General features: G+C 41.4%; 1 protein-coding gene and 2 long non-coding RNA genes across 4 annotated transcripts in view; 2 read left to right on the top strand and 1 right to left on the bottom strand.

The window, feature by feature from the left end:
* The window catches only part of LOC116058220 (tumor necrosis factor receptor superfamily member 14-like), a 60719-nt gene extending 59079 nt beyond the window's left edge, over positions 1-1640 (top strand). For both annotated transcript variants that reach the window (XM_036007912.1, XM_031310970.2), the window contains exons 8-10: positions 100-131; positions 240-287; positions 380-1640. In XM_036007912.1, coding sequence (XP_035863805.1) covers positions 100-131; positions 240-287; positions 380-436 — 137 coding nt within the window. In that variant the 3' untranslated portion in view covers positions 437-1640. The remainder of the gene's footprint in view (positions 1-99; positions 132-239; positions 288-379) is intronic.
* Positions 1641-3509: 1869 nt separating this feature from the next.
* LOC118496377 lies at positions 3510-12345 on the top strand. The gene is made up of 3 exons (XR_004898944.1): positions 3510-3656; positions 12295-12300; positions 12334-12345. It is a non-coding gene; the product is annotated as an uncharacterized LOC118496377 (long non-coding RNA).
* Positions 12346-19214: 6869 nt separating this feature from the next.
* LOC116058269 lies at positions 19215-20004 on the bottom strand. The gene is made up of 3 exons (XR_004106998.2): positions 19968-20004; positions 19607-19827; positions 19215-19524 (listed from the first exon to the last, which is right to left on the bottom strand). It is a non-coding gene; the product is annotated as an uncharacterized LOC116058269 (long non-coding RNA).
* Between the last annotated feature and the right edge of the window lie 7675 nt (positions 20005-27679).

Here is a 27679-nt window from a genome sequence, read left to right as displayed (position 1 = left end):
TTAGACAATTAAAACATTTCTGTTTTTAATACATAATATAATTGTCAGATCATTATGTTGATGATTGAGGTGTTTTTCATTGGTTATGTTTTATTACAGGAGGAAAAAGGAATGCAGACAATCAACAACAGGTATGTTCTTTACTGTTATTACTCAGTCCATGTTACTGTATGTACAGTAGAACGTAGAAATGATTTTAGTAAATTAGTAGTAATTAAATGATATCACTCCTTTATCAGTACGTCAAAAACAGTAAACATCCAACTGAAGAAGAAGAACAGCTGCAGGTAAGACAGTTGTGAATTCTTCATTTAAATGTTCAGGTCTTTACAAATGTATAATATGTTTCTGTTTAAACTCAATTTATTTCTCTCCTCAGGGTGTGGCTGTGACAAAAGACACTGCAGAGGGAATGTCCATGTTCAGTCAAATCTAGTTGGATGCTGACACATTGTAAGTTGTACAGAAATGAATCAGTCCAAGGTGAATTTTGGGCACTGTGCTCTAAATTGAACACCTGCTGGTCTGCAGCCTGCATCACTATCTTACAGAGATGTTACTGGACAGAGACTAGTCAGTCTGGAGTAACAGCTTGGAGCAAGTCAGGGACTAAGTATGTAACGGCTCCAGGCTCTTCACTCATAACTTCTGCTCCATCTCTCTCACCTGTACATGTTGCTGCTTGTACAGTGAGCTCTCCTTGTGTGGATCACCTTAAAGGCCAACATCTTCCCATCCCTGTCATTACAAGCTACAGATCACACAGACATCATGTGTCTGAAGGCAGGTATCTGGCTCTGCTCAATGCTCGCTCCCTTACCAGCAAGACATTTCTTCTCAAAGATGTATTTTTTAGGGAAAATTTGGATTTTCGGATCTTTACTGAAACAGAGAATTCGTCCAACATTGAACTTTGTCCTGCAGACTTTAACTTCATCAGGACACCGAGGCTGTCAAGCCGTGATGGTGGTCTGGCAGTGATTTTTAGAAATAGCGTAGAAATCGGTTGGCCTCTCAAAGTCCAACCCCACGTCCACGTCGTGAGAGGCGGTAACAGCTATAAGTACGGGATTGCCAGGCTGGGTGAAGTATGGAGGGAGGCCACTGAGGCCACCCGGGCCGTTACGGTAGCCATGAAGGCCTGCCTGGACCCACCCAGAAACACGCTGGCAAACGGGGCTCCGGTGAAGCTAGGTGGGCCAATCACCCGCCTAGTGGATAAACATGATTACAGAAACCTTCATGGATAACATTCAGCAAGGTTTGGAAGTAGAAGGTGTCAAAATTCAAAATTCAGTGGCTCTGTTTCAATCTAGACTAAGATCCTCTGTTAAGTCTTCACCTTAGATAAATAAGTAAATTCACAATTTGAACTACCTTTCACCTTTTTGATTAGAGGACATCTCCAAATCTAATTGTTAATGAAAAAATGTGGTTGAAGATAACAAATAGATTGTGTTTGTTTTTTTTTATCTCAGTCTGTAGGACTCATTAGGAAAATCCGTCCACTTCTTAATAGATCCTGTTTATTGACATTATATTATTGTTTAGCCATCAGAGGACGAAAGATGCACCGATGCCTCCAAACAATATTTGACAAAACTGACTGATGTTGATATTACTAAATGTTATTTCAGACATTTCTATACTATTTTTGTCATATATTAACAGTACTTTGTAAATCTATGACTTTGGTAAACTCCTTTCAAGCACCGAAACAATTTGTACAACACATTAGAAGTTCAGGTTTATTTCAAAAGAGATTTGAGGAATTTCATCAACGTTTCAGCTTCAGCGCCAAATAATCTCTTTACACATTGCTCTGGGACAGATTTGGGTCTTACTGTGCTGAAAGCTGAATTTGTTCTGAACATTTTGATGTCAAACACATTGGGATCCGTTTTATGCAAATACCCTAAAACGGTGAATTTAAGAAGATATTGAAATGATTTACCAGCTTTTTGAACTCTTCTTCAGCTTTTATTATCTGAATCTCCTGCCTTTGTCTGTAATCATGAGTCTCGCTATTTCATTCTTTATTGTCATCATTTTTTATTTCCACCAAATTGAGTTTAAGCCTGTGATTATCTCTAATTATTTTTGTTATTCTGTTTTTGCCATATTGAGTTAATTTCATGTCCTATTTTTTATTTTTATTTTTTATTGTAAATTATGTTCTAGTGACCTGGTGAGGTCAGAACCCCCCCTACAGGTTTCTGACCTCTCCAGCACACACTCTTTCTCTTTCTATGTAAAAAACATATTTTTTATGAATGTGTGAAGACCCATAAACAAACAAACAACCCATCTGGATCCTTTGACATTCTTCCTTCAAAGTGATTTTTAAATGTTTTGAATCTAATTGCTTCCACTATATATCAATGATCAATCTCTCCCTTCTAACTGGCTCTGTCCCCAGTCATTTTAAACATGCTATAGTCCAGCCTTTGCTGAAAAAAATAAAAGAAATGTAGACCTCACCCTTCCAGTGAATTACAGACCCATATCTTACATCTCTTGTGTCCAAACTGTTATCGTCACAAGTCGTCACAAAGCAGGTTTTAGAAATATATAAGCTGTGTAAATCAGGCTGAAGAACAAACTCCACTTCTGAAATGTTTCCTGTGGGCACTGAACATATCATGGACATGTTGAGTGAGCCAGAACACAACCAGAATGCACTGCAGCGGAGTATTGTGGACATTGGATGTTAATACGCAATAATTACCCACAGTAAAGCTGCATATGTAATGTATTCATTGTATGTTGTGTTATAACTAGGGTTGCAAAGGGGCGGAAATTTTCCGGTAAATTTCCATAAACTTTCCATGGAAAGTTTAGCTGGGGAATTTTGGAAACATTTTGCAAACTTTCATGTGAATTAATGGAAATTATGGGAATCAGCTTCAATCAAGCTGTAGAATGTTGGATTCTAGAAATGATCTGTGCAGTGGGTGTGGCCTCAATAGCCCTGCAGTAGGCAGAAAGCACTTTAAGGGAGGCAGGTCACCTATAGATATTGGCACGTGTGTTTCCATTAGGGGTGGGCGATACTGGGAATTTTGGTATCGATCCGATACCAAGTAAATACAGGGCTAGTATCGCCGATACCGATACCAACACTTTTTACTTGTAGCGTCACGATCGTTGAATAATTGTAATTTTGCCTTCAGTTAGTTGATGATGATTATGATAAAACACAGGACAAAGATTTTAGGCAAATCTAAATGTTTTCATTTACTAACTAGAACAATATATAACAATGTAACAGTATAAAAATAATATAACAAAATATAAATATAACAAAGTCAACAACACAACCAAAAATACCTTCCATTACACACAGATATCTGTGAAAAATAAAGTCAGTTGTGCAAAATAAATAAACAAAAGCCACAATGTATAAATATGAATATAACTGTATAACTGTTCTGACTCTCCGCTCTCCGGCAGAGAGAGAGACAGAGAGAGAGAGAGAGAGAGAGATACGCTGTTTGGACACTGCACACAGACTTGGAGAGACGCTGTGCTCGCATGAACTTGGGAGAGAAACTGCAACAAAAGTATAGATCTCATCACGACAGTATCAATCCGATACCGATACTCATCTTGGTATCGATACTATCGATATTTAGATCGATACGCCCAGCCCTAGTGTCCATGTATTTATGTCATGTTATGTCTCCGTGTCATATAGCTTATAAAGTATAAGGATACAGTTATTCAAAGGTTTTTAGGCCCTTGTTGAAAGAGTCGGTGGTTTGTGGAGCTCTCAGGTGGTCTGGGAGGGAATTCCACAGGCAAGGAGCAGCTGAGTAGAAAGCCTGATCCCCCATGGTGCTGAGTTTGGTCCTGTGGGGGTGAAGAAGGACTTTGTTTCTGGGGCGGAGGTTACGTGAGGAGGTTTGTGGTGTGAGTAGCTCTTTAAGTAGGGAGGGGCATTACCATGGATGCACTGATGGGTGAGTAGGGAGATGAGACAGGAAGCCAGTGGAGTGAGTGAAGGATGGGTGTGATCAAGGGGGTAAGCTTCTCCTCGGAACGCGTAGATCCTATGGCGCCATTTTGATGCTAACAAGCCATCACCTCCCGTTAGCATCCCATTGACTGCCATTCATTTTGGCGTCACTTTGACAGCGAATAACTTTACATCTGAAGCGTTTAAGACTTTATTTGTCCATTGTTTATTTCTAAAGAAACACGAGAATGTATAAAAGGCTCCATTACCTTGTACCTCACGTTATGGCTCTGTAGCAGACGTTTTTGTAAAAATAGGCTAACGATTGGGTCATAACCACGAGACTTACTGTCTCATAGTAGAGGAATTACCATATAGTACAGGAGAAGCTCTCAGGCAGTTTGGACTTACATTAGCTGTTTAAGTTTAATTACTAATGTTAACTAGCATTTTAGTTAGCAGAAATTAGCCTGTGTCCATGTTATCTCCTTACATATACCTACGCTCTCCGTCTCTGCAAGATTGGGAATGATTGAGATTTCTCTTGGCACAGCAACACAACAACGGAATGAAGTGTTAAGTGGGGTCATGCCAGTTTGTTGTGGTTTAAACGGACATGTATTACACATAAACTGGTGATGTTTTCAGCGATATCCATTATTTTGTCTCACGAACACTTCATGAAAATGTCAGCCTCTGGCACAAAGCTGTTAAAAAGTAGGCAGGGCCTTGTTGAATATTCACTGATTTCATGCAAATATCACCAGTTAACATGATCACCAGCTAAACTGCATTTTTTCTGAGCATACCTCGTGTCAAACAATCCATTGTAACCTGTCAGGAAACACAGACACAATACAGACATTTGTTTGAAGAGAAAGCCTTAGGTTCAAAATGCCAAATGTGGATTACACATACTGCACTTTTATGGAGTGAGGTCAAATTGAATACCAATATAAAAGGCTTCCTGATGTAATATTTTTTCGTCCATAAAGTTTTTGTATGTATATGTTGTATTTAAAAGTCTTCAGCCAGTTACAGACCTGAGTACTGTGAAGAGTAAACTATTTCTGCTAAATAAATAAAATTAAAAAAAGTCACCTTTGCATACAGTAGCAGATGCATATGGTGTGTAATAAATAAATGCATATATGAAGTGCAATCAGCAGCTAAGAATAAAAGTTTGCTTTAGAGCCAAATCATGTAAAAAAAAAAAAAAAAAAAGTAAGAATCACCTGCTGCTGAATGTGGATAAGACCAGAGAGATGGTGATTGACTTCAGGAGGAAGGGAACGGCTCCGCAGCCCCTCTGCATTCTGGGTGGAGATGTGGACATGGTTGAGTAGTACAGATACCTTGGTGTCAACATCGACAACAGACTGAACTGGAAAATCAACAGCACTGCTGTTTACAAGAAGGGGATGAGCAGACTCTATTTCCTGAGGAAGCTGAGATCCTTCAGCGTGTGCAGAAAGATGCTGGAGATGTTCTACCAGTCTGTTGTGGCCAGCACTCTGTTCTCCTCCGCCATCTGCTGGGGCAGCAGCATCGGAGCCAGCGACACAAATAGAATGAACAAACTGATCAGGAAGGCTGGCTCCGTTATTGGCTGCAAACAGGATACTTTTGAAGCTGTGGTGGAGAAGAGGTCACTGAACAAACTGTTATCTATCATGGATGACCCCGACCACCCTCTCCACCCCCCCACACTGGTCCAACAGAGGAGCAGCTTCTCCAAGAGGCTCCGACAGCTTCGATGTCACATGGACCGCTACAGGAAATCATTCCTACCACAGGCAATAAAACATTTTAACACCTCATCTCTGAGTGTTAGATAAGACTCATGGACATCACAACTGCACTAAGTGCACCTTGCACAATAGGTTTATCTACAGCTATATCAATACTATTTAAACAGTTGTACATTTTTATTCCCAACCTGTATATATTTTAAATGATTTGTTCTTATATTCTATCCTATTATTATTTCAAGTATATTGTACTTGCTAGTTAGCAAGTTATGGTTAGGATAGCCGATTGGTCAGGGGATATGACCTGTACAAATCGGGTTACGTTACCTTGCGTGAGCATGGACGCCTGGCCAATAGTAGCATGTGAATACTATTAAAGGGCGGGTCTTGCATAGAATTTGCGTGGGTTCCATAATAACGTGTCTCTAACGTGTCTCTAATGCTATATTTAATAATTCTTTTGAGAATAAGGAAGGCAAATTCTCTTTAATAACCTCAGGTCAAACAAGGTATTTGTTCTTCTTTTTGTTTGTATTTCCCTCCTCTCTTTCTTCTTCCGTCTTTTTCTTCTCATTTTAGTTTTATTTGCAATATTATTCTTTCATTCTCCGTTTGGAACAAATAGTTATTTTTCATGATGTTGTGTTTTCTCCTCGTTATTCCCTAAAAGATTACAGAGACTTTAACATAACAAACTTGCTAATATTGGGAAACAGAAAAAGAGAAGGAAGCAACCATTTCACAGTCCTGAAAACTACAGACTACAGTGTGACGGCTCCTAGGCCTATTCTATTAAGTCCCTCTGGTCCCTCCCTTGCTGGGATCTGGGGATTGGCTAATGAGGACTGATGAGTGACACCTGGATCAACTGATTACTCACATGTCTATAAATAGGAGTGCTTGGGCAGTCATTCTCTCTCCCTCCTCAAGGTTGTTTGGTTTGTTTGGATTTTTGGTTTAGTTACTTTAGCGTTTTAGCTTTGATATATCTACAGACATCCATACATTACACACATTACTGATTAACTGATTGCACGTTTATTTTTGTTAATATAAATAAATTGGATTTAGTTGAACAACAATGTGTGTCTCCACCTTTTGTCATGCCTATGAGCCAGGTCGTGACAACAGTCTGTGAATGCAATGCACTGTTGAAACTCAACACATATTCTTTGTCATAGGGGGAACGCCCGTATCTGTCCTCAGCTGACTTTGACTATTTTTTATCTTATCTCTCTTGTCTAATGAAAACATTTTGTGTGTACGTTTTCAGTTCTCTTCCTCAGCGTGTTTATCTGGATCTGCAGTTTCACACACCAACGGTTGATGTGTAGGCAGACCTTTTTCATTTAGCAGATCATATACTCACCATGTTCTTTCTGGACTTTGATTTCTCTTATTCATGAAAGCCATCTGTTTTAGACTAACAAAACAAAAGAAGAGTCTTGTCTGGGGCTAACAAAGGGGCCCAGAAAGTTACTAACATTTAAACATACTATATAAACCACTGACTGTAAATAAAGACGGAGGACAAGGATTTACATTATGACCTGTACTGTAGCCAGCCACCAGGGGGAGATCGAGATATTTTGGCTTCATTTCGTCTACACACCAACCCCTGATATAAAGAGGTAACAATGTCAATAATTTTAAATTACTCTGTTTCTTCTCTGGGCTGGAGGATATTCAACATCCCCATGTTTCCCCTCACCTGAAATAAAAAAAGATAAATACTTATCAGCATCTTAATAAGGTCACAGAGCTCTGTATGCAAAATATGCAAATAAAGTATATAATATAAGCCACACAAGTTCACTTAGTGTCATGTCAGCATATCTCTGGTGATGACACTATAAAGACTTAGTTAGTGATCCAGCCAGGTCAATATCAGAGAACACTAATGTACATTGTAACATGCCCAGACAGGTACAGAGTCCATGTTGTTTTTCTTACTTCCTGCTTCTCTTTCTCTCTCTCTCCCTCCCCTGTTTAGTGTTAAGCATGATTAGTTTCCACCTACGCATTCCAGTAATGCTGCTCAGTTCCCTCAGATATCAATCTTCTTATCATAGTTGGACCATAAATAAAAGGATCACACCTTGAGAGCTCACACTCTTTAGCCTGCCTGAGCCGGTTCAAGCCAGGAGCGAGGAAATATGAGTTGGTGTACCCTTTGGTCTTTTGACGCACAGTTAACGTTTATCTAGAGACACTAGGATTTTCGGTTGGTGCCACCTCTGTATTTCTATTTTTTTTCTTCAGAAAAGCAAGTTAAGTATTTTCCTTTTTGTTTGTTCATGCTTGTTTTTTTGTTTTCAGAGGAAGGTATTAATCATGCCTAGTTATGTTATATTGATTTATATTTGTTTGACAAGACCACCTGGTCCTGTCCTCCCCCCTCCCCCACATGTTGAGAACCTTTTGTTCATAAGTATCGAGATGACCTGAAAATAAATGCTTTAATTTTCACTTTTCCTCTTGGCTTCTTCAAATTCTTTGGTTCTTTTGGTTATCGTCTCCAGTTTCCCATTATCAGAAAGGGGATGTATGCATGGGTTATGTGCAGATTCAGGAACTAGAAACAATGTGGGGCGTATGGATCTGTTAACTAAGCAGTATAAATTGAGGAAGTAAAGCAAGAGCTGGCTTCAAGTCCAGAGGGCGATTCCAACTTCCAGTATGTACCTTTCAGAATAAAACTTGAGAAATGTTTCAAGTACTGTAGTTTAGTAACAATTGATGGCAGAAAAAAATTAATAAAAATAATTATAAAAACACTACAATATGCAGGATTTTAAACGGTAGACGCTACAAATAGCTAATGTACTGACTATAAACCCAGATAACATTGTTTAACACTGCATCACCTCTTTGATTTTAAATACACAGATCATATGTCTAAATATCCTCCTGACCTTTAGTTTAACATCATTTTATTATTGTCTTTATCTAGTGCAGTGCCCGTTTGGAGCGCGCGCCTGTTCGGAACAGACCGAATGCTTGGTTCCCAGTGTTTGGTTTTCACGACGTTATGTAGATATAGGTTCAATCAGGCTGCGGTTTATCTAGAGATTAGCATGTCGACTTTTTCGTCTAGCTGTCACACATCCAGGTAGCGATGCGGGCCAGGCGGGGGAAGGAGGGCCTTGCCCAGAGGGCTCAGCCTGCCAGACAGCAGCTTCCCCAGCCTCTGCTCCAAGGACACTTTACAGAATTACAGTGGCTATAGGCTACTAAGGGAGGTTGTAGGCTGTGGTGAACAAGTGGTGTTTCAGGATTATTTTTTTTTTAAATGGCCAGGGATGTAGCATTTTGATTTCATTTCATTAGATTTTGTTCCCTGGCAACTATCCACAATATTGTGTACCACCTTATTGTAGCCTAGTGTTAAGGATTTAAAGACAAAAGACAAAGATTAACCGCGTAGGCCTTTACACTTTAGTATTACTAACTGTAATAGGCCTACTATTATTAGTAGGTCTTTTAAATTTCCAACAGATAACTTCTAAAATAAAATAAAAATACAATGAGGCCTTTTTTAAGAAATCTCCTGCTACCTATTACCTGGCTGGATCACTAACTCAGGCTTTTCCGGTGTTACAGCAAAATCAGCGACCCATCAGAATGTGTGCTCTGTAGAGCCGGTCTACCTGCCGTAAATCATGTTGTGACTTCAGGGGAAAAATTGGACACGGGCAAAGGCATTAATAAAAACTAAATAAAAATAGCGTTTTTTTTCACTGTCTTTTATTTAGATTAACGCTGGGACATTGTGCGCTGGCAAGTGGGTTGTTTCTAGTGGGGACCAAGATACGCTGAGGAAAGGACTTCATGTCTGTAAGTGAGCTGGGAATGAAAAAAATTATTTCCCTTAAAAACTTTGATGGATGATGGTCCGAATCAACAAGAAAGAGCCTTCGAACTAATTAATTTTCTGAATGTAAATAAGATTGTCTTCATCACCAGTGGGAGGCAGCAATGCACTATCAGTGCCCAGGGGAGAGATCACATGGTTGGCCCAAAAATAAGTGAGGTCAAACGTCAGATCTGTCTATCGGTTCTGACCATCTTTGATGAAGAAATGCTTCCGGATAAGGTGTTCATAGGATATATGTGTTATGATGTGAGGCCGTATGTCCCCCCACCCCTAAGATGTTTTAAGTGTCAGAGATTTGGACATGTCGCGGCGGTGTGCAAGGGAAAGCAGAGATGTGGCAGATGTGGTGGAGATCATGAATACGGTAAATCAATAACCCCACTCTCACCATCGACGGCACCATTGTCTCCCCATCTCCCCAGGCCCGCAACCTTGGCGTGATCTTTGATTCCACCCTCTCCCTTGAGCCCCACATCCGTCATGTCATTAAAACCTCCTTCTTTCACCTCCGCAACATCACCAAAATCAGACCCTCTCTCACACCCCCCGCTGCTGAAAGACTCATTCACGCCTTCATCTCCTCCCGACTGGACTACTGCAACTCACTTCTCCTCGGCATCAGCTCTACCAACATCAACCAACTCCAACTGGTCCAGAACGCAGCCGCCCGCCTCATCACCCGCTCCAAATCCTGGCACCACATCACTCCAGTCCTAAAACAACTCCACTGGCTTTCTATCTCCCACCGGATCACCCACAAAATCCTGGTCCTCACCTACAAAGCCCTCCACCATCTGGCCCCCTCATACCTCACTGACCTCCTCTCCCCCTACCAACACTCACGGTCCCTCAGATCCACCTCAGCTGGTCTCCTATCCATCCACTAGTCCAACCTCCGCAGTTTTGGGGACAGAGCCTTCTCCAGAACAGCTCCCAGGCTCTGGAACTCCCTCCCCCAAGAGATCCGCACCTCTGAGTAAAACAGAAATGAAAGGATCAAAATAATTGTCAAATCAGCTGAAAAGTACCTTGATGTGACAGGGCTTCACTGGGAAAAGGTTAAAGATATTCTTAATGATGATGTACAAGTTTCTCAGGCATTGGCTGGATCTTCCTAATGGTGTTAATTGTACTTCAGTGGAATGCAAGAAGCTTAATAACAAATGGTCAAGAGTTCAAGAAGTATATGGATAATTTGGAAGAGAAACCTATCTTGCTTTGTATACAAGAGACATGGCTGAAACTACAGTTGGATTTTATTATAAAGGGATATACTGCAGTAAGAAAAGATAGGGAAATTGGTAGAGGGGGAGGAGTTGCAACATTCATACAAACTGGAATGAGTTACAAAGTTATGTATGTAAGCACAGGTCATGAAGCAACTGGGATCAGATATGGGCAGAAAGAGGCCCTATAGGTATAATCAATTATTATAATCCATGTGGACAATTAAGTCAAGATATTTTAGAGGATGTAGGGGGATCTTTGCAAGATAGGGTAGTATGGTGCAAGGACTTTAATTCTCATAACTCACTGTGGGGAAGTAATTGAACAGATGCAAATGGTGCAGTTATTGAAGAATTTATAGATGAGCACAGTTTAGTCTGTATCAATACTGGGGAAGGTATACGCTATAATAGCATGCAAAATACAGAAACAGCACTTGATCTGACTTTTCTTTCCAGTGCAATAGCAGGTATATGTACGTGGAATGTGGTATGGCATATGACAGTGGCTAGCAATCACTATCCTGTAAGGACTAAAGTTGGTTCTAAGATTCTTTTTGAAAAGGTAAAGAATCGGTTGAAATTAGGAAATGCTAATTAAGAAGCTTTCCAAGACATGAGTACAAACTGTTTTAAAATACTTCAAGAGGAGAATCAGGTGGATGTAAACAAATGTAATGATGATATAGTTAAGGTAATAATACAATCAGCTAAAGGAAATATTCCAGAAAGTGCAGGAGCTAGACGGAACAAGAATGTACCCTGGTGGAATAGTGAATGTAGTCAAGCCATAAAAAGCAGAAATAAAACATTTAAGCAACTCAAAAATGCACATTTGGTTACTGCAATAGTATTGGAAGAGAAGTACAGTTGTCAGATGTCTGGGGAATGATTAGGAGAATGGGTGGGATCCGTAGCAATTTCGAAATTCCAGTATTGATTAGTGGGGACAAAGTGGCAGTAAAAAATTTAGAGACGGCTGAGCTTCTAGCTCAAACATTTAGGACAGTGCATAGTTCAGATAATCTTTCAGAGGAGGCCAGGCAGTGTAGAAACAGAACGCAGTATGTTTGAGTTGAGAAGAGCAGTTTTTGGTGCTCGTCAAACCACTCCTGGAAAAGATGGTGTATGCTATAAAATATTGGAACATCAATCAATCAATTAAACTTGATTTATATAGCACTTTACAGCAACCAGCAGGTATCCAAAGTGCTTAACATCAGAAACCAAGAGTAAAAACACATATCATACAATAGAAAGAAAGAACATAGAAAACAGTAAAATCAGAAATAGTTACAAAGAAACAGAAGAATGAAATTGTCACACCACTGCTACGTATTAAAAGCCAGACTAAACAACCCTTGTTCCTGTTACGGGCAGCTCTCTATCTGTCCTGTCTGGGATGTCTTTTCCCTGTGTGTCTGTTTGTGTTTGTGTCTTGTCTGTGTTTTTTTGTGTGGAGTGCTGGAGGCGTGGTCCGAGATGTAGGTCAAGGGGCGTGGCCGCTTCAACTCTGCTCAGCCGATCTCCGCAGCTGCAGCTCATCATCCACAATCACCAGCAATATTTAACCCGGGCTGATCTTCCTGTCGGCGCCAGTTCGTTAACGACAACCCATGTGGTAACTTGGCCCTAAGCCCTGTAGTATTCTAGTTTTGCCTTTTGATTCCCTGCTGAGACTTACCCTGTGTCTCTCTCCTAGTTTTCGCTCAGCCCTGCTGCAATCTCCACAGTGTCTGCATGCTCCCAATCTCACCTGCCAGCCTCCGTCTCACTTCAGGAACCCACCAGTGATCTCGCCTCTGCCTGTCTCCTCTCGTGTCCTGAAAACTGCCGGGACCCCTCCACGTCGGCTCGCCTCCACCTGGGACCAGTCAGGAGCTTCCCGGCTTTGGAAACCATCGTCTGTGTTTCTCTGAGTACCAGTAGCTCCATTAAACCTTTTTAAACTGCTCTACTGTGTCTGTGTGTAATCTCTGCGTTCTGGGCCGAAACAAACACTTAACAGTTCCAGAGTCTCGGGGCAGCAACTGCAAAAGCCCGATCACTCCACCGTTTATATCTAGACCTTGGCACTTCTAAAACTCACTAATTTGAAGAGCGCAATGACCAGTTGTGCTCCTGCAAAGTTAAAATTTCAGACAAATACTCCAGGGCCAGACCATTTAAGGCCTTGAAAGCAAACAATAAAATCTTAAAATCTATTCTAAAACGCACATGGAGCCAATGTAGAGTGTAGAGAATGGGAGATATGTGCACATCTAGATGTATTTGTTAAAAAGCGAGCAGCAGCATTTTGTTGAAGTCGTGAGATGGAGGTCTGATTCAGACCAACATAAAGAGCATTACAGTAATCCAACCTTGAACAAATAAAAGCATGAATCGCCTTTTCTAGATCGTGCCTGTTAAGGAAGGGCTTAACTTTAGCCAGGAGACGAAGCTGGAAAAAGCTCATTCTAACAACATTACTGATCTGGTGTAAGATGCCAGAGCTCCCAAACTCAAAGCTGGACCATTTTGCGTGCCTACAACATATGACAGAGAACTCACTAGCCAGTGTTAAAACTTTTTAACATACGTATGGGATACCGGTCAACTTCCATCAGTGTGGAAACAAGCAATAATAGTGCCTATTCTAAAACCAGGGAAAGGTCCCTCAGTTCCATCTAGCTATAGACCTATTGCCTTAACGTCACATTTATGTAAAATCATGGACAGAATGGTCACTGAAAGGTTAACATATTTCCTAGAAAGTAAAGCTCTTTTTTCTCCATATCAAAGTGGGTTCCAACAAGGAAGTAGGAAAAGGCATATGTTATGCTTTGGAAAGGACTACTTATTAAGTTGAAATATTTGGAAATTGGTGGTAGAGCATATAATTGGGTTTTGGATTTTTTACTTGAGAGAAACATACAAGTAAGAGTAGGTGCAGAATACTCCAGTGTTTATGCGGTGGAGAATGGTACCCTGCAAGGAAGCGTTTGTAGTCCATTACTTTTCAACATTATGATAAACGATATATTACATTCTATTTGCATTTCCACAAATAGAATAAAGCTTTCACAAATCTGAGACTGTGTTTTTAAGACTCTTTAGCCTCTCTAGGATAATTTAGTCCAGATTTGACAAGGTTTTGGATCTAGACCTGGTCCAATGTGGTCTACATATGAAAAGAACTGTGAAATCCCCCTTTATTGCATTTTCACAAATAGAATAAAGATTTCACAAATCTAAAAGTGTGTTTTAGACATAACTAATAATTTACCTTAATGACTTACACGCTTTCAATACAGTAAGAGGTTCAAAAAAACGGAGAATCAGCGTTACAGTTTTTTTGATTGCTAAACGACAGTGGGCACAACTGAAGCCACATGTGAAAAACGTTAACTACAGTCTGCACAGCAGCAGTTCATGTGGACCAAACTCTAGTTCGTTTTTCATTGCTTGAACACAGTTTTCAAAACTCTACACACTTATCCCATGACTTTAACCACAATGTGCACAACACTGTGGATTTACAGCACTTTGTTAAAATGCTAACACACTGCTGTCAAAACTGTTAACCACACATTCAGAACAGAATAGATTTCAGTCTGGCGCCTATCAAACACTGCTGATTACTATTTTAGCTGAAAGCCTAAGCAGGTGTCTTGTTTTAGGCTAGTTGGTGAACATATACGGTATTTATACAGAGAAAGCTCAGAAAGCCTTTTTTGTACACAAACACCAAATAAGAATGAAACAATTATACACTGTACCGTTTGAGAGAAACAGGTAAAAGAGCAAAGATACCAAAATGTCCAGGTAAGATGTCTGAGGTTACATACACAGCTATAAAAAAAAACATGAAAAACACTATATCTTTACTATAGTAAAACTGTGGTGTGATGAAGAAAACTTGCCACATGATGCTGGAGAGAGGCAGGATTAGTCACACTATTCTTTATTACTGTTATGCACCTTTAATTTTTTTCCAGTAATTCCATAAATTACTAGAGACAAAATACTATATTGAAGCAAACTGCTGATTTTCATTCCTTCTTGTTTACCTTACATACAAATTGGTATATTGTAAAATCTATATCTTTTCTTTTCTAAATAAACTATTGAGTAGTGTGAAGTCACTCAAATTGTTCAAACTGTAAAGATGAGAAAGTTTGTAATTTCTGTATTGGTGTTTGATGCTAGTGTTTCTACTCTCAGTGTGTGAGTGACAGTGTGTGTTATCTCAGTGAGGCTTGTTCATAGTGTTTGGCTGCACTGAGTCTGTTTTGAGACGTGTGTGAAGAGTCAGGTGACTGTTGGTAGTGCAGACTGTAGTTAGAGTTTTGCACATGTGGCTTCAGTTGTGACCACTGTCGTTTAGCAAATTCAGCGTCGTGTGGCAGACTACCACACCTTTTCACAGTTAGGGCTTTTGGGGAAAACAGCAGGCAATGTATATCACTATATTATTAAGTTGGTTTGCCAACCGCCAATAAACCATGCATGTATTAAGAGCAATAAACCATGAAGAAAAAGAAGAAGTAAAGGAGCGCTTTATTTTGAAAATACAGGGACCGAAAGTAGAACAGAATGCAGGAGCGTCTCGTTAACTTGAGTGGGACAGCAACATCAGGTAAGGTTAAGTCAGTATTTTTCATTCGATGTTTTCTTTAAAGGTGGTAAATCTTACCGCATTTCACATATACCAATGTTGATGCCAGTTGTTGTTGTTGTTGTTGTAGCTACCTCTGAAACGTTTCAGTGGCCCAGAAATGTTCTGGATTAACGTTACCTAACATTGAAGTTAAAGTGAAAGGAAAACTTTAGTCTTTCCTAAAGTTCAGCTTCTCTTAAAGGGGTGATAGAATGATTATATAGGGTATTTCACAATGTTCCTTAAGGTCTCCTAATAGGGTATGTAACGTTGGTTGGGCTGAAAATTGCCCGAATGCTATTTTATGGGCCCTTAACTACTCTGTGAATATCCACAGCTAACGATTTTTGGTTCCCCGTTCTGGGAACGTTCGTTTTTGGTTGCGGGAACGTTCCCTGAAGGTTAGGTTTAGTTAGGTGTTGGTTAGGTTTTGGTTGAAATGGAAAGTCGGTTTAACGTTCTGGGAACGTTAGTTTTTGGTAACGAATTACGTGGGAGCCAGTGGGAGCTGAGCTCCCATAGAGAGAGGATGAGCTCCCATGAAAGCAGTGAAATCATACAGTCTCTAAAAATCATCATTATTTAAATCACAAATAAAGCACTTTTCCCAAACACACGGAGCTCTGAAGCAGACCTGTGCGTCGCTTAGTGTCCTCTCTCTCGCTGTAAAAACAGAGACGAGCAGCGCGCCTTCCGCCCCTGGTCTGTACAGCTTCAGGTTTATAAAGGAAGCGCTCTGCTGTCGACATGCTGCAGCAGATGTGTCCCGTTTGTGCTTCGTGTATTTCTGCTATAGTTTTGGTTTTCCACCTCCGATGTAGAGCAGCTTACAGCCACTTCCCTAAACTTTGTGTCATTCAGAGACCAGAGTCTCAAACGGGGCTCTGAGTCTGTCAGGAGGTCTGAGATCTACCGTATCAGCAGAGCAATCACGTAATGCACAGCAGGCTATGGTGCAGGTAGATTATTTTCTGAAGTATAGTGACTTTATTCTTGTAATAGCCTATTATCACTTTATTTTTCTCAAAATATCAAGACTCCTCCAAAACACAGAGAGCACAGATGGGATATATTTTGAATGTGCACAAAGTTTTGAACATGAGCAGTAACACATCTGAAATAGGCCTATTACAGCCCAGGGCTTTATTAATCCATTAAAATGAATTCATGTATCATTGAGGTGAATAATTGTCATATGCACATTTAAGGAGGTTACTTCCTCAACAAAAGAAGCAAAAGAGGAGGGAGGAGTAAATGATGCCTCTAGAGGCTACATGTGTGCTGACTCGGATATAATTAGAAAAGTTGATCTACAGGAGAATAAATAGCAATACAGAATGCCTGAGAGCCTTATTGTAATATATTCCATTATGTTGTTATATTTGGATTGTAATCTGTTTCCCTTTACATAAAGATATTTCCAGCATAAATTGATTCAGAAAAAGGTAGAAATAGGTGCATAAAAATTCACCAGAATGCAGGAAATGAAATGTTTAATGCTCAAAATTTGCTGCTCATAGACTAGTTTATTATTATTATTATTATTATTATTATTATTATTATTATTATTATTTTTAAAGAGACCCCCACAAAGATGAACATTCAACTTTTAACAACCATGGTACCAAAAATTAAAAACTTTATATAATAATCAGAATCAGTTTTATTGGCCATATAGACACTACTGTACAATAGAGACAACAATATACATATAGGCACATAAAACACACAAAAAATACAATTATACAAATAACACATAATATCAATACAAGTACACATGGAGTAAAGTAATAGTGCAAATGTAGTGTGCAAGATGCATACTGGAATGATAAAGTATGTAATGTGTAGGTGAATGGCCAAAGAGGGGATGACCCCACTTATCAGCAGTTCAGGAGAGTGATGGCAGTGGGAAAGAAGCTGTTCTTGTGTCTGGTTGTTTTTGTGTGCAGGGATCTGTAGTCCCTGCCAGACGGGACGAGGCAGGAGGATGGCAGCAGTGTAGAAGATGGCCAATAGCTCTTGTGGTAGGCCATGCTTCTGCAGTTGCCTTAGGAAGTACATCCTCTGCTGAGCCTTTTTAAGGATGGAGTTGATGTTGGACCCAGGTCCTGGGAAATGATGGAGCCCAGAAACTTGAATGAGTCCACCTTTGACACTGGGCTGTTGGGTATTGTGAGAGGGGGGAGCACTGTGGGGTCCTCCATGTCTGCTGCAGTCAGCGCGGGGAAGTTTTTCTGGGAGGCCGCTAGAGTAGAAGTCAAAATGAAGCAAAGTTACAAGTGAAATTAAAACCTCTTATCAGCCAAGCTAAGCATAATACTGTTGTAAACAATACAATAACACCTGCCTGTTATAACCCTGCAGATTGTCAGGTCCTGGAAGGCCTTCTTTGTCTTTCTTCCCCGCAGGCTATACGGTTTTAGAACGTCATTGGTTGCCACTCGCAGTAGCATGCGATGGATGGCAGTACCTCCGGACGAACCTCCAAGGGTTGTCAGGAAAAATCAATTTAATTCAATTCAATTTTATTTATAGTATCAAATCATAACAAGAGTTATCTCGAGACACTTTACAGATAGAGTAGGTCTAGACCACACTCTATAAAGCCCCAACAATTCCAATAGTTCCCCCAAGAGCAAGCATTAGCAGTGGCTATTGCGACAGTGGCGAGGAAAAACTCCCTTTTAGGAAGAAACCTCGGCAGACCCAGACTCTTGGTGGCCGGTGTCTGACGGTTGGGGTTATGACGGTACAGGATGTAGCGTGGCACAGCAGAGCATGGGTGGACGCGGTGGACGCAGCAGGACGTAGCCGGGCATTGCAGGGAATCGCACAGCGTAGCAGGGTGTAGCAGGTCCATAGCCACAGCTGCACCCAAGACCCAGGTCTTGGTGTCGCCCTAATCCGAGGCAATGTTCTGGGCGAAGAAGAAACATAAGGACTCCGGGGAGTAAACTCCCCAGAGCTAGGTGAGTAACAAGCACTTCTGAGACAGGATGTGCATAAAAGGAAACAAAAGAAAAGAGCGTGTCATAAGAAGGAACTTCCTCGGCAGTCTAGAATTATAACAGCATAACTAGGAGAGGCACTATATTATTGATTATACGATAGGTAAATCTGATGACTGTAAAGAGAAGCAGAGAAAAGCAGGGGTGCTGTGTCTGCAGCTATACACCCTGCCCCGCCGGTCTAGGCGTTCACTGCAACTCCTCACTCCCTAACTATAAGCTTTATCAAAGAGGAGAGTTTTCAGTTTAGTCTTAAATGTAGCGACGGTGTCTGCCCCCCGAACCCAGATTGGGAGCTGGTTCCACAGGAGAGGAGCCTGATAGCTGAAGGCTCTGCCTCCCATTCTACTTTTAGAGACTCTAGGAACCACAAGTAACTCTGCATTCTGGGAGCGTAGTGCTCTAGTGGGACAATAAGGTACTAAGAGGTCCTCAAGATATGAAGGAGCTTGACCATTTAGAGCTTTATAGGTCAGAAGAAAGATTTTAAATTCAATCCTGGATTTTACAGGAAGCCAATGGAGAGAAGCTAATACAGGAGAAATATGATCTCTTTTCTTAGTTCTTGTCAGAACACGTGCTGCAGCATTCTGGATCAGCTGGAGAGTCCTAAGGGACTTATTTGAGCATCCTGATAATAAGGAATTACAGTAGTCCAGCCTGGAAGTAACGAATGCATGGACTAGTTTTTCTGCATCGTTTTGAGATAGGATAGTTGCTGTAAAACATATAGAAATACAAATGATACATGTAGAACAAAGTGGAGAGCTTGTACAATCTCATTTAGTAAGAAAAGTCAGTTCAGTTATAATGATATTTGAATTTATGCAATTATATAGTGTTAATCTTAGGGCAGGACTATGGCCACTTAATTACCATTTTGTTGACCGAGACTCATGTTGAACTCATGCAGCTCGGTGACTGTCGAGCAGGGCGACAGCAACACGTCATCAACTGGAGCAGAGGGAGGTGACTGGGAGCTCCTTAAGAGCATGAGCAGCTCATCCATCTTCTCCTTAAATGCATCCATCCGCTGTGCCATGCGGGTAATGGTTGTCCTCATGGCTATGGAAAATTAATGGTGTTAGTTTTAGTTGTAATACATTATATACTTGCATATGTGAACAACTTAAGTGAGTCTTCTTACCTCTCATTTCTGTCTCCTGTGTGATGAGTTCTGCTGTTTACAACAACAAAAAAGTTAAGTTATTCTCAAGTTCCTTATCATGAAATTGTATTGAATTGGAAATGGAAAATTCAAAGCCACTGTACCTTCAACCGGGTCCCAAGTGGCAGGCCGAGCTTGCGTTAAAATAGACCCATCCAGCTCTGGCCGACCGGCTGGTTTCCTGTGTGGTGTTGACTCATCTAAATAGAAAGTAGATATGAATATTGGTCAGTTCATTTATGGTGGGTTTCTAGCACATGCCATTGCAAAAGATGAACCTATGCTGTTACATTAGACAATCGCTAAAAATAAAAAAAAAAATAAAAAAAACTTAGCCTACATGCAGGTGGTGGAGGCAGTGATGTCTGCTGACCTGAAAAAAGGCAGAAGAGACAAACACATCAGAACAGTCACATGATATGCACCAGGTTGAGTGTCAGTAGTTCCATGGTAGGAAACTCTGGTTTCTTAAATGCATGCATAAATGTTAACTTCCGGACACACGCTCCGTCCTGGAATGCTTTCTTGCTTGTGGAACCGATTCATCTGAAATAAAAGACCATACAATTTGTACTGATTGCAAAAAGAATAATTGAATGTATGTAAACATTGTACGTGACAGGTTGGGCCCAATAACCTCTGAATAGTTCTACTTGTTGTTAAATTGCAATGTGAGCGGCAGCTGCATGATGTTGGCAGGATCATTTAAAAGGCAACCGCGACTAAATTTTTTTGTACAGCCCTATTTCTGATACCGTGGTGGCAGAAATGTTGCCATGGTGGGCCGCCACTACAAAATCAACATAGAGGAAACACTGGAATTCATAGTCATATGTTCATCGCTGCTCATTAATGAGTTTGACTGAGAGAGGAACAAATGAGTGCTTATACCTGTTATATTTGCCCAGAGGAACCCTGTACCTCTTTCCTGAGTTCAATAGCTCAAACTCTGAAGACAACACGTGAGAGTTATCAGATAGAATGGTCTTAGCCTGCCTGATTGTTGCCTGATCAAAAAGCTCCTGCGGGTTGAGAGGTGCAGGTGTTCCCATCATTTTGCCTGCCGTCTCAACCAGATGGAAAATCTGAGTTTTGGATTTGACTGTCAAATTCCCAAACCAGCTGGTAATACCATACCGAAGAATTTACTCTATTGTTGCTCTATAGAAGATTAACATGATATTTTACAGACCCCAAATAACTCGAAGTCTGCGCAAAAAGTGGAGATGCTGATGAGTTCTGGCACAGACATTTGTTACATGTGTGCGCCAACTCAGGTCATTATCAATATAAACTCCTAGATATTTAAAGGACACCTGCTTGATGTCATAACCATGGGTGGTCACATGGCTCTGATCTCCAGCTGATCTGGGGTCTACCAGCATTTCCACAGTTTTGCTTGTGTTAATATGAAGTTGGTGTGAAAAAAAAAAAGGAATTAGTGATACCACCTGATTAAAAAGGGATTTACATTTAACTGAACTAATTTCCTAAGCATGATATCTGGCTGGATTGAGTTAAAGGTAGAACTAAAATCAACAAAAAGCATATGCAACAGGACTTTCAAGGTGCTTTAGAGTGAGGTGCATTATTCAATTCAATTCAATTCAATTTTATTTATAGTATCAAATCATAACAAGAGTTATCTCGAGACACTTTACAGATAGAGTAGGTCTAGACCAAACTCTGTAGTTTACGAAGCCCCAACTATTACAGTGGTTGCCTCAAGAGCAAGCATTAGCAGTAGCTATTGCGACAGTGGCGAGGAAAAACTCCCTTTTTTGTTAGGAAGAAACCTCGGACAGACCCAGACTCTTGGTAGGCGGTGTCTGACGGCACCAGTTGGGGGAGTGGTGAATGGTGGCAATAATAGTCATAATAAAGATAGTGAAACAGTGATCACAATGGTAGTCGTAGTAGTTCATGTCATAGTAGGGCACAGCAGGGCGTTACGGGGTGTAGTGTGGCACAGCAGCCTGGGTGGACGCGGTTGGACGCGGCAGGACGCAGTCGGACACTGCGGGGAATCGCAGAGCGTAGCAGGGTGTAGTAAGTCCATAGCGTCAGCTGCACCCAGGACCCCGGTGTAGGTGCCACCCAATTCCAAGGCGATGTTCTGGGTGAAGAAGAAGCAAAGGGACTCCGGGGAGAAAACTCCCCAGAGCTAGGTTAGTAACAGGCATTTCTGGGACTAAGATGCACACAAAAGGAGACAAGTGAAAAGAGAGAAGAGGGAGCGGCTCATTGTGTCCTTGGAAGGAGCTTCCCACAGCAGTCTAGAGTTATAATAGCATAACTAAGAGAGGCAGGCTAAAGAGAGGCGCCCTGGACCGGGCTCGTACTCTCCCCTGCCGGAACGGGCTTGTATTTCCTGCCTCCCTCTACTCTACTCTACTATGCTGCAACTCCTCACTCCCTAACTATAAGCTTTATCAAAGATGATGGTTTTCAGTTTATTCTTAAATGTGGCGACGGTGTCAGCCCCCCGAACCCAAGTTGGGAGCTGGTTCCACAGGAGAGGAGCCTGGTAGCTGAAGGCTCTGGCTCCCACTCTACTTTTAGAGACTCTAGGAACCACAAGTAGCTCTGAGTTCTGGGAGCGTAGTGCTCTAGTGGGACAATAAGGTACTAAGAGCTCTTCTATGTATGATGGTGCTTGACCATTTAGTGCTTTGTAGGTCAGGAGAAGGATTTTAAATTCAACCCTGGATTTTACAGGAAGCCAATGCAGAGAAGCTAATACAGGAGAAATGTGATCTCTTTTGTTAGTTCTTGTCAGAACACGTGCTGCAGCATTCTGGATCAGCTGGAGGGTCTTGAGGGACTTATTTGAGCAGCCTGACAGTAAAGAATTACAGTAGTCCAGCCGGGAAGTAACGAATGCATGGACTAGTTTTTCTGCATCGTTTTGCGAGAGGATGTTCCTGATTTTGGCAATGTTACGAAGATGGAAAAAGGCTGTTCTTGAGGTTTGTTTTAAGTGGGCGTTAAAGGATAGATCCTGGTCAAAAATGACTCCTAGATTTCTGACAGTAGTGCTGGAGGCCAGGGCAATACCATCTAGGGTAGCTATATATTTAGATAATGAAGTTCGGTGGTGCTTGGGCCCCAGCACAATAACTTCCGTTTTGTTTGAGTTTAACATCAGAAAATTGTGGGTCATCCAGGATTTTATATCTTTAATGCACGCTTGAAGTTTAGCTAACTGACCGCTTTCGTCGGGCTTAATTGACAGATATAATTTGGTGTCGTCTGCGTAACAGTGAAAGTTAATTGAGTGTTTCCTAATAATATTGCCTAGAGGAAGCATATATAAAGAGAATAGAATTGGTCCAAGCACTGAGCCTTGAGGAACGCCACGGCTAACTTTAGCGTATTTGGATGGTTTATCGTTAATATTAACAAATTGGGATCGCTCAGTAAAATAGGACTTAAACCAGCTTAGTGCGATTCCTTTAATGCCAACTAAATGTTCCAGTCTCTGTAAGAGGATGGTATGGTCAATAGTGTCGAATGCAGCACTAAGATCTAATAAGACAAGTACGGAGACAAGTCCTTTGTCAGCAGCAATTAGAAGGTCGTTAGTGATTTTCACCAGTGCCGTCTCTGTGCTATGATGCATTCTAAATCCTGACTGAAAGTCTTCAAATAGACTATTTCTATGCAGAAAGTCACACAATTGATTAGCGACTACCTTCTCAAGGATTTTGGAGAGAAACGGGAGGTTAGATATAGGTCTATAGTTGGCTAAGACCTCAGGGTCGAGGGTGGGTTTTTTCAGAATAGGTTTTATCACAGCTACTTTAAAAGACTGCGGTACGTGACCCGTTAATAAGGACATATTGATCGTATCTAGTAATGTGGTATTGACCACGGGTAGTGCTTCTTTAAGTAGCCTCGTTGGAATGGGGTCTAAGAGACAGGTAGTTAGCTTAGCTGAAGAGACCCTTAACATTAATTGTTGGAGGTCTAAAGGATAAAAGCCGTCTAAATAAGTATCAGGTCTTATCGTTCTCTCTAGCCCTCCTGCGCCCAATGGTGAGCCGTTAGAAGCTGTGGGCAGAAGGTGATGAATTTTTTCTCTAATTGTTATAATTTTATCATTAAAAAAGGTCATGAAGTCATCACTGCTCAGAGCTATAGGAATAGATGGCTCAACAGAGCTATGACTCTTTGTCAGCCTGGCTACAGTGCTGAAGAGAAACCTTGGATTGTTCTTATTTTCTTCTATTAGTATTGAGTAATAGTCTGATCTGGCATTTCTGAGGGCCCTCCTATAATTGTTTAGACTATCTTGCCAATCCACACGAGATTCTTCCAGTTTGGTGGAACGCCATTTACTTTCAAGTTTTCGTGAGATTTGTTTTAATTTGCGAGTTTGGGAATTATACCAAGGTGCTAGTTTCCTTTCCTTCATCATCTTCTTTTTGAGAGGAGCAACAGAGTCTAAAGTAGTCCGTAGGCAGGCCGTAGCAGCGTCTACAAAGTTATCAAGTTGGGAGGGACTAAAGTTAACATAACAGTCCTCTGTTATATTAAGGCATGACATTGAGTTAAGTGCTGTTGGAATATCTTCCTTAAATTTAGCTATAGCACTGTCAGATAAGCATCTAGTGTAGAAACTTTTATTTAATTTCGTATAGTCTGGTAGTAGGAATTCGAAAGTTATTAAAGAATGGTCTGATAATAAAGGATTCTGCGGAAATACTATTAAATCGTCAATTTTGATGCCATATTCTAGCACAAGGTCGAGGGTGTGGTTAAAACAGTGCGTGGCCTTATGCACACTCTGACTGAAACCAATTGAATCTAGTAGTGAGTTGAAAGCAGTACTAAGGCTATTGCTGTCAACGTCCACATGGATATTAAAATCACCTACAATAAGTACTTTGTCTGATTGAAGGACTACGCATGATAAAAACTCTGATAATTCAGATAAAAACTCAGAATATGGACCTGGTGCTCGGTAAACAACAACGAATATAATTGGCTGTACTGTTTTCCATGTTGGGTGTTGAAGATTAAGAACAAGGCTTTCAAACGAATTATAATTTAGTTTAGGTTTAGGATTAATTAACAGGCTCGAGTCAAATATGGTTGCAACTCCCCCTCCTCCGCCTGAGCCTCGTGGAATTTGGGTATTATTATGACTGGGAGGAGTGGCTTCGTTTAAACTAACATATTCGTCATGGCCCAGCCAGGTTTCGGTGAGGCAGAATAAATCAATGTGGTTATCTGATATCAATTCGTTTACCAATAATGCTTTTGATGACAGAGATCTAATATTTAATAGTCCACATTTGATTTTCCTATTCTGTTCTATCGTTGCAGTGGTTGTTTTAATTCCAATTAGGTTGTTTAGTATAGCACCTCTTTTGTTAGTGTTTTGTTTAAACGGTCTCAGTCGGGGGACAGACACGGTGGTTATGGGATTATGAATGGGTGATTGCTCTGAAGGGAGCACAGAGGGGCGTGTAGCGCTGTATCTCTGATTATTGACTTTGGGAGAGTGTGTCTGGTCAGTGTGCTTGTGGGAGTGTTTACGGGATGTAAACAGTCAATCAGAGGTCTGGGTATGCAGGGCGTGGTGCAAATTTCCACGTAGCATCTGGCTTCCGCGTGTATTGGGATGAATCCCATCCCTGCTGAACAGGGAGCCACGTTCCCAAAACAGATTGAAGTTGTCAATAAAACCTATCCTGTGAATGCTGCATGTGAGCTGGAGCCAGGTGTTAAGGGAGAGTAGTCTACTAAAGAGGCATGATCCGCGACCTAGAGATGGAAGTGGGCCCGAAATAAAAACCGACTTCCCAGTGCTTTTTAAAGCCTCAATGAGAGTGGTAAAGTCTCGCCTTGTGCGCTCACACTCCTGAATCCGAGTGGACATGTCGTTATGTCCACAATGGACCACGATGCGTTTGATAGAGGTCGGAAATGAGGGTATCAGGTCCATAACTTTAGCCAGGATGTCTGCAACTTTGGCTCCGGGAAAACAGTGTGTGACAGCATTATGAAACCGTAGGTCTCTAGTGATGGAGTCCCCAATAATTACTGTGGTTAGGGGGAAGAGCGGACGAGGAGTGGGGGGGTGTGGATAGCCGGTGACGGGAGCAAAACAGTCAGTGTTGGTTTCAGATGGGCAGGGAAAAGAAGAGGAAGATTGCTTACCGTTCGGTTGTGGGGATTGTTTTTGAGGAACGTTGTCATTTGGCCGATCCAGGCAGTGTAGGCCACCGGACCGTCTGACTACTGCATCCCTCAGAAGCTTTCGCTGCACGGTAGCAATCGTCTTCCGTGACGACGGCTGGTCAGTCTGCTTTGAAGCGGGGCGAGCCCGGTGAGTCGCACTGGCCACCACCGGCTCCGACTCCGACAAGGCATTGAAGCGGTTGGAGAGGCTGAGGGCAGGAGGCGATGGAGCCCTACCTGAGGCTCTCTTTCGGCCGCAAACCACCTCAGTCCAGGGTGGCTTGATAACCGGTGTCGAGCAGGACGATGGGCGTGGGCAGGCAACTGGGTCCCATGGCGCGGTATCCTGGAAGGCCGCCGAGAGAGATGAGATCCGGAGCGACTGATTATGAGCCACGTCCAAGCAGGCGGTTAACAAAGCATCTTTGGTTTTTAAGTCCTCGGAAAGCCGATGAACATCTTCCCTGAGGTCAGCAATTTCTTTGTTTGTATTATTAAACAACGAGGAAATCCTGAGGGGGAGTGGGGACTCGCCAGGTGTAGAGGTTGCCATGAAGCTAGCGTTAGTTTAGCCGGTAGGCCTAGTCTTGATGAATTAGCGTGAGGCTAATACTTACTTACACGTAAAAATGTATCTTTGGTTTTAAAAACACTTTATTACTATAATAAAAACTAATAAAAACTAGGCGATAGAGCCGACTGTTAGGTAGGAGGTTGAAGGCAGCTGCCGGCTGCCTCGTCCCCGCCGACTGCTGTCGCTTGTGGATGACGTGAAAATGAGTTATTGTTGATATGATATATCACTTGTACTACGATTTTTTTGTGTAAGCAAATTGGTATTTATCTAACATTTGTTCCACATCTGTATGGAGTTTCTATATCATAAGCCTCTCCATTGATTTAAAAACATTAGAGGTAATGGCCACCGGCCGATAATCATTGTTCTCCTGGGGACATGCCTTTTTGGGTACTGGAATAATAATAGATTTTTTCCAGAGTTTTGGTACTGTGTATGTGTCTATGGAGAGCTGGAATAGTTTATGCCAGGTTGGTGACAATTCTTCTGCAAAAGTTTTTAAAAGAAAAGCAGACAGGTTATCAGGTTGCTTTGGTTGTGTGTATGTTTATTAACACCTTAGTAACAGTGTGCGGTTCAATTATGATTCTGTCCAAGTTCACATTACAAATTACATTCTCTAACTCTACAGCACATTCCCTGATATTGTCAGTATTAAAACGCATATAGAAATTATTCAGTTTGTTTGCCTTTGCAGTTTCATTGTGGGCAAACAGGGGCTTCCTTTTAGTGTCCATGTTGCTCATTGGTCTGATAGAGTCCCAAACTGTCTTTGTGTTGGATTCTGACAGATCTTGTTCTGTCTGCTCCTTGTTCTGCTGCCGAGCTGCTCTCATTTGCAGATAAAGGTCTTTTTGTGTAGCTCGGACTTCTGCTTTATTTCCAGATCTGATTCCTGTTGATGCATTCCCTGATGCCTTTTGTGATATAGGGTTTGTTATTAGCATATCGTTTAACAGTTCTCTGGGGTATAACAGAGTCAATACAGAAAGATATGTAGGCAGTGATTGATTCAGTGGCACTGTCAATGTCTGCATCCTTGAAAAAGATATCCTAGTCTGTGCAGAGGAAGCATCCCTTCAGCTCCTCCATTTTGTCACTGGACCATACCTTCACAGACTGGACTTAAAAAGGGAGCGATATGTGGGGAGCAGCTGGATAACATTATGGTCAGAGTTATTCAGGGGAGGTCTGCTCTGGCTGTGTAGGTGTCCTTGATATTGCCATAGCATTTATCGAGGATGTTGTTGTTTCTAGTGTTACACTTAACATATTGATGAAAGCCA

This window comes from Sander lucioperca, chromosome 12 (assembly GCF_008315115.2).
Source record: "Sander lucioperca isolate FBNREF2018 chromosome 12, SLUC_FBN_1.2, whole genome shotgun sequence".
Taxonomy (NCBI): domain Eukaryota; kingdom Metazoa; phylum Chordata; class Actinopteri; order Perciformes; family Percidae; genus Sander; species Sander lucioperca.
This window is presented reverse-complemented; position numbering and strand designations above follow the sequence as displayed.